This window comes from Phlebotomus papatasi, unplaced genomic scaffold, assembly GCF_024763615.1.
Source record: "Phlebotomus papatasi isolate M1 unplaced genomic scaffold, Ppap_2.1 HiC_scaffold_148, whole genome shotgun sequence".
In the NCBI taxonomy this organism is placed as follows: Eukaryota; Metazoa; Arthropoda; class Insecta; order Diptera; family Psychodidae; genus Phlebotomus; species Phlebotomus papatasi.
Window position 1 is genome coordinate 17,083 of NW_026604394.1, and position 6,537 is coordinate 23,619.

At 40.2% G+C, this 6,537-nt stretch overlaps 1 protein-coding gene across 1 annotated transcript; it reads left to right on the plus strand.

Moving 5' to 3' along the window:
• Nucleotides 1-2,107: 2,107 nt before the first annotated feature.
• Nucleotides 2,108-4,741, plus strand: LOC129808875 (uncharacterized; the record flags this gene model as incomplete). The annotated part of the gene is made up of 1 exon (XM_055858780.1): nt 2,108-4,741. A coding segment is annotated over exon 1 (2,634 nt), but the record flags the coding sequence as incomplete, so codon positions are not given.
• Between the last annotated feature and the right edge of the window lie 1,796 nt (nt 4,742-6,537).

Consider the following 6,537-nt stretch of genomic DNA (forward strand, 5'->3'; position numbering starts at 1 on the left):
GAACTCTGTCCCATCCCCTGGTTCATCAACAAAAAACAATATTGTTTCTTCTGACTCAAATGTAGATTTAGAGCCTCTTAAAATACCCAAATTTTCCGGGTCTTATGCACAATGGAAATCATTTAAAGATTTATTCAAGTCAGGGGTACATTTTCGTACTGGTTTATCACATGCCCAAAAATTACATTATTTAAAAACCTCATTATCAGGGGAAGCTTTACGTGTAGTAAATCATTTAGTCATATGTGACGAGAATTATCCCGTTGCATGGGAACTGTTAGAAGATCAATATGAGGACAAACTCTGCATTGTTAATGCCCATATAGATGACTTTCTTGGTCAAGCCCCCGTTACAAAGCCATCTGCACAGTCCATTAGAAAGCTCCAAACGATGTCCTCATCAATCCTACAAGCCCTTCAAGCTCTTAATGTAACTGAAAGGGATCCATGGTTAATCAATATGACACTCAAGAAGCTTGATAATGAAACTCAAATGTTGTGGTCACAACAAGTAATGGGAAGGCTCGCTAAATGGGGGGAATTTTCCAAATTTCTCCAAGGAAGATACAAATCATTGGAGACATGTGCCTCGAATCAGTCCAAGAGTCAACCCTCACATGATCCTAAGCCTACACGGGCAAAGTGCGCAGTCACAAATGTGAACAATTTGTGTAAACTTTGCAATAAACAAGAACATAAATTGTATAGGTGTCGCGAATTCCTGAAATTGCCAGCTTCTTCCAGAGTAGATACAGTCCACAAGCTAAAAATATGCACAAACTGCCTCTCGGAGTCTCACACATTGAATGCCTGTGCCTATCCATCGTGCCGCCATTGCTCTCAGAAGCACAATAGATTGCTCCACGATGCTTTAGCTAGTGAGTCTCAGAACTCGGGTCAGGATAGCCAATCAGATACTCCAAGACCCTCCCAATCCACTCCTCCGAATTTTCGTCCAAATCAAGCGTCAAATTCCAATTTTGAGAGGAATCCCGTTTCCCTAAAGGCGTCATATGAACAAGTTAGGTCGAATTCTTCAACCTCGGGATCTGGAGTTCTTCTTGCTACCGCCATTGTTATGATTCAGGATAGCGATTACAATCTCCAGCCATGTAGGGCTTTGTTAGATGCCGGCTCTCAAGTCAATATTATGACGACTAGCCTCCAACAGCGATTGAAATTGAAATCAAGTCCAGCTAATTTCATTGTTGAAGGCATAGGTGCGACCCCTCACAAAGCCAAGAAGCATGTTAATACCTATTTTCAGATACAATCTGATGGTGAAAAAAGTCTTTTGTCTCTCAATTGTTTGGTGATGCCCGCAATTACTGGAGAACAGCCAATTGTCACCTTTGATGTATCTGCCATTAACATACCAGCACATATCACTCTCGCAGATCCCCATTGGTATAGAAAAGGTCCCATTGAACTCCTTATTGGTGGGCAATTTTTCTGGAGTTTAGTCAAAGGGGAGTCAATCGAGCTCGGTGCTGGTTTGCCCATGCTCAGAGAAAGTAGCCTTGGTTGGATTATTGTGGGACCCCATTCTTCAGTATTTCCCCAAGCCATGCCAATCACTTATGCTACCTGTGGGATATCCACTCTCGAAAGCATTGATAATTCAATCAAAAAATTCTGGGAGATCAAAGAAGTTCCTCAGGAAGACCCACCATCCCTGGAAGCGGTTGAGGTTGAGACGCTTTTCCAATCAACGACTTGTAGAACCGACTCAGGGAGATATATGGTTCACCTTCCTTTTAAGGAAAATATTGACTCTCTCCAAAGTAATCGATCAAGTGCAGTTCGACAATTCTACTCTCTTGAAGCTCGCATGAACAAAACTCCTGAACTAAAGGCCCAATACAACGAGATCATTCAAGAATATCTTGATCTGGGAATTGTCGAAACTGTACCATATGATTAACTGCAATTCAAATCTTACTATTTCCCGCATCATTGTGTAGTCAAGGAATCAGCAGTGTCCACAAAAATCCGAGTCGTCTTTAACGCTAGTTCAAAATCCCTATCGGGTCTCAGTTTAAATGACGTTCTCAAAATTGGACCTGTCGTACAACCTTCGCTCGTCGCAATTTTATGGAGATTTCGAATGCATCCTGTGGCTCTCACATGCGATATTGTCAAAATGTACCTCCAAACAATGGTACACCCACCTCATCGGGACTTTCAAAGATTTATTTGGAGGAAATCATCGGAGGATAAATTGATGGACATGAGATTTCGCACAGCGTGTTTTGGAGTGGCATCCTCTCCCTATCTTGCGACTCGCGCCTTGAACCAATTGGCAAATGATGAGGGGGAAAAATATAAATCAGCAGCTCAGGTTATCAAAAACAACTCCTATGTAGATGATTGTTTGGTTTCTGCCCCCACTGAAAGGGATATTTTCCAAATTTGTGAAGAGCTTGTTGGAATTTTGAAACTTGCTGGAATGGAACTGTCTAAGTTCAATTCAAATGCCAGATTTCTGTTGTCCGACACCTCAGACCCTGATGTTCCAATTGATGATCACACCACCAAGACATTAGGAATGATTTGGAGCCCTAGAGCAGACACCTTCCGATTTAGAGTTAACTTGGATTCGGAGAATGATACCGTTACAAAAAGGAGAATACTTTCTGTCATAGCACGAATCTTTGATCCCTTGGGTCTATTAGGACCTCTGAATACTAGTGCCAAGTTGATCATGCAACAAACCTGGAGAATTGCTTTGGATTGGGATGCAGAAATCTCTGATGAATATCTAGATGAATCCAGCTATCCTTTACGTAATAGATGGCTTCTGTATGTCAAGGATTTGAAAACCATAGAGAGTATGCGGATTCCAAGATGGATTTCTAATATTCAATTCCCCATTCATTTGGAGCTTCACGGATTTAGTGATGCCAGTGGAGTGGCATACGGAGCTGCTGTATATGTGGTGTCTGAGGATTCGTCGGGAAATCGATCGGCAAGTCTCATGACCTCAAAATCTAAGCTTTGTCCCTTCAAGAACGGTGTCCGAACATTGACCATTCCAAAAGCAGAGTTGTGTGCAGCCGTCCTTGTTGTGAAGTTGGTGAGCAGTGTTTCTGCATCCTTAGATGTCCATGAGGTTCGCTTTTGGGTTGATGCTACGATTGTGCTCCACCAAGTTTATGCTCCTCTTGCTAAGAGAGAGCTGTTTGTGAAAAACAGGATTACAGAAATTCTTAAATTGAGTGTCCCTGAACAGTGGAGACATGTACCTGGAAAGGACAACCCAGCTGACCTCATCTCCCGTGGAACTACCTCTTCCCAACTTATTGATTGCTCACTGTGGTGGAATGGTCCAAGATGGTTAGAGAAGTCTCAAGAATTTTGGCCTCAGCCATTTGATCCATCATGTGCGATAGTGAAAAGTGGATTAATATCTTCCCACAAGGACCCTAACAAGGAGAAGGGTGGATATCTGGATATTTGTGAACAATTATCCATGCATTTTAGCAAATTTTCGGAGATGAAAACAATTTTAGCAAGGTGCATGGCCATCTTCAAGTTTTGGGTGAACTTGCCGAAGCGAAACACGCGTCAGAGGGAACGACCATCTCTTTGCCCTTCAGTCGAACTAATTCGGAAGGCTGAGATCATGTTGATTCAGTGGTATCAGATGTTGCACTTAGAGAGTTGTTTTGCTGCCATTCAAAATAATTCAATGGACTCAGTAACTCATCTGAAGTCGCTACGAAAGCTACGACCATTCATTGACAGTGATGGGCTATTGAGGGTTGGAGGTAGACTCCAACTGTTGGACGATGGTACGGATGTCAAGCACCCAATATTTTTACCTAAGGGTACCCTGGCAAATGCAATCATCATTGAGGAGCATGAACGTATGCTTCATGCGGGCCCGATGTTACTACTCTCTACGATTCGACAACGATATTGGCCACTCAATGGGAGAAATGCTACGAGGCAAGTCGTGAGAAATTGTGTAAGGTGCACCAGAGCAAATCCTCAAATAGAAACTCAGCTCATGGGAAATCTTCCACAGCATCGTATCTCCCATATTCGTGCATTCAAGACTGTCGGGGTCGACTTTGCTGGACCATTGTTGATTCGCAGAGGGGTGAGACGGGACTCAACTGATAAAGCATACGTAGCTGTTTTCGTGTGCATGTCTGTGAAGGCAGTACATCTAGAACTTGTCTCATCTCTCAGTACTGACGCATTTCTGGCATGTTTGCGGAGATTCATTGCTCGCAGAGGTATTCCATCACATATATATCCGGACAACGGAAGAAACTTTCTCGGAGCGAGTAGCGAGATTAGGAGATTGTTTGGGTCTGATGAGTTTAAGGAGAGGGTTTTTAACAATTGCACACAGCTCAACATTGAGTGGAAATTTCAGCCTCCCAAAGCTCCACACCATGGTGGACTCTGGGAGGCAGCAGTAAAGTCATTCAAGTTCCATCTCAAAAGGATTGTCGGTGGAGTCATTCTCAACTTCGAAGAACTGACCACAATTTTGGCACAGATTGAAGCTGTTTTGAACAGTAGACCACTAACTCCAATTTCAGAGAATGTTGAAGATTTGAGTGTTTTGACTCCTGGCATGTTTCTTATTGGAGAGCCTCCTTGCCAGCTTCCGGAACCTGATTTAACTCAGGAGAACATAGGATCCTTGAAAAGATGGAGAGTTCTACAAAAACTGACTCAGGATTTGTCTCGTCGTTGGAAGGTTGAATACCTACACACACTCCAAGTTAGAAACAAATGGAGCAAAGTTCATGAAAACATAAAGTGTGGAGATCTTGTGTTGATCAAGGACTATCTTTCTCCTTCAACTGTATGGCCAATGGGGCGTATCATTGAGGTATTCCCTGGGCTAGATGGGCACATACGTGTAGTCATGCTAAAGGCCGTTTCGGGAACTTATAAACGCCCCATTTCTCAAATCGTAAAGTTACCCATCGAAAGTTTTTAAATTCAAATTAATTAGAGGCTCTTTATCATTTATTAAGCTTAATGCATTGTAAAATTGAATTATTGTCTTCAAATTAAACCTGAAACTTAAATTTTATAAGAAATATTGTAAAACTAAAATTATAGAAATTTGTATTAGGGTGTCACCTTCATGCATGATAGTGATAAGTGAAAATTATTCACTTATCACCGGGGAGTGTGTTCGCTCCACTCACAAGGGAAGGTCTCGAACCGTGCGGAAGCCGGCCCTTATAAGACATTGCATTTTAAGCTAATTGGGGCACGACAAATTCAATGGTGATAGTCACTAATTTCGGAACTCATGGGTCACCCGTTACAGGGGGGTATTGCGGGGGTGGTAAATCTTTATTTTGACTCTAGAAGCCAGATGGTTGGAAATATCGACTTGGGGTCTTCGGGTGACCCCCCTATAAGTTGACCTTAGGAATCTAAATATGACCTTCATTTTCCCCCCACCCCTCCCCTTCTCTTAAAAAACATGTTTTTTTGGGATATCTCAAAAACTACTCGTCCGATAGTTTTCATTGTCAAATATGTTGTAGATGCTATCCAGACGGATATTTCGCCCATACATACCAATGACCTTGAAACATTTCTTCATGACATTTTTCAAGGTCAAATGTATTTAAAGCTTAAAAAATTACTTTTTTCGACAAATTTTATCAAAGTATTATTTTTCAATGACACCAATCGTTTATTTAATAATTATAAACCAATGTAAGCCACTTTAATGTCATTGACATGTTTTTGACATTTATATATACTACAAAACCAAATGTGATTTTAAAAACACGTTGTGTTTACCAACTTCTAATATTGGGTGTTGACTGATTTCTTAAAGTAAGACATTATGGCAATGAAATTTTCAAGAAATTTATGAAATTTTATGAAATTTTATGAAATTTCATGAAATTTATGAGAATTTACTGGATAATATTTTACCGAGTACTGATTAATAATTTTAAATTTATAACAAGGATTATCGTTTGTAAATGAAATGAAATGGGACATATTAGGAGAAAACCAACTTCCATTACGACAATAATATATTGAATTTCAAGTATATAAAGATCTATATGCAACCATGAACAAAAAATGCTACTTTCTGGAAGACTTAATTTGAAAAATTATATATTTTAAAGTCATACTAGATATCTTTAGAACAAATATACAAATCAATCACAAAACGGTAAAAAGTATACTTTAAAAAATTGCAATTCAAGTATAAAACGATAAACAATGTGCTACAAACATTTAGCCGAAGTATAAAATGGTAAAAAAAACGCTTAAAATACGCACAGATTGAAACACAAACGGTAAATGCGCTTAAAATCACGCACAGCTCAATCACAAAATGGTCAATGTGCCTAAAATCACGCACAGCCTAATCATAAAACAGTAAATGCGCTCAAAATCACGCACAGATCAATCGTAAAACAGTAAATGCGCTCAAAATCACGCACAGATCAATGATAAAATAGTGAAAGCGTTTAAAATCACGCACAGGTGAATCATAAAACGGTAGAAGCGCTTAAAATCACGCACAGTTCACTC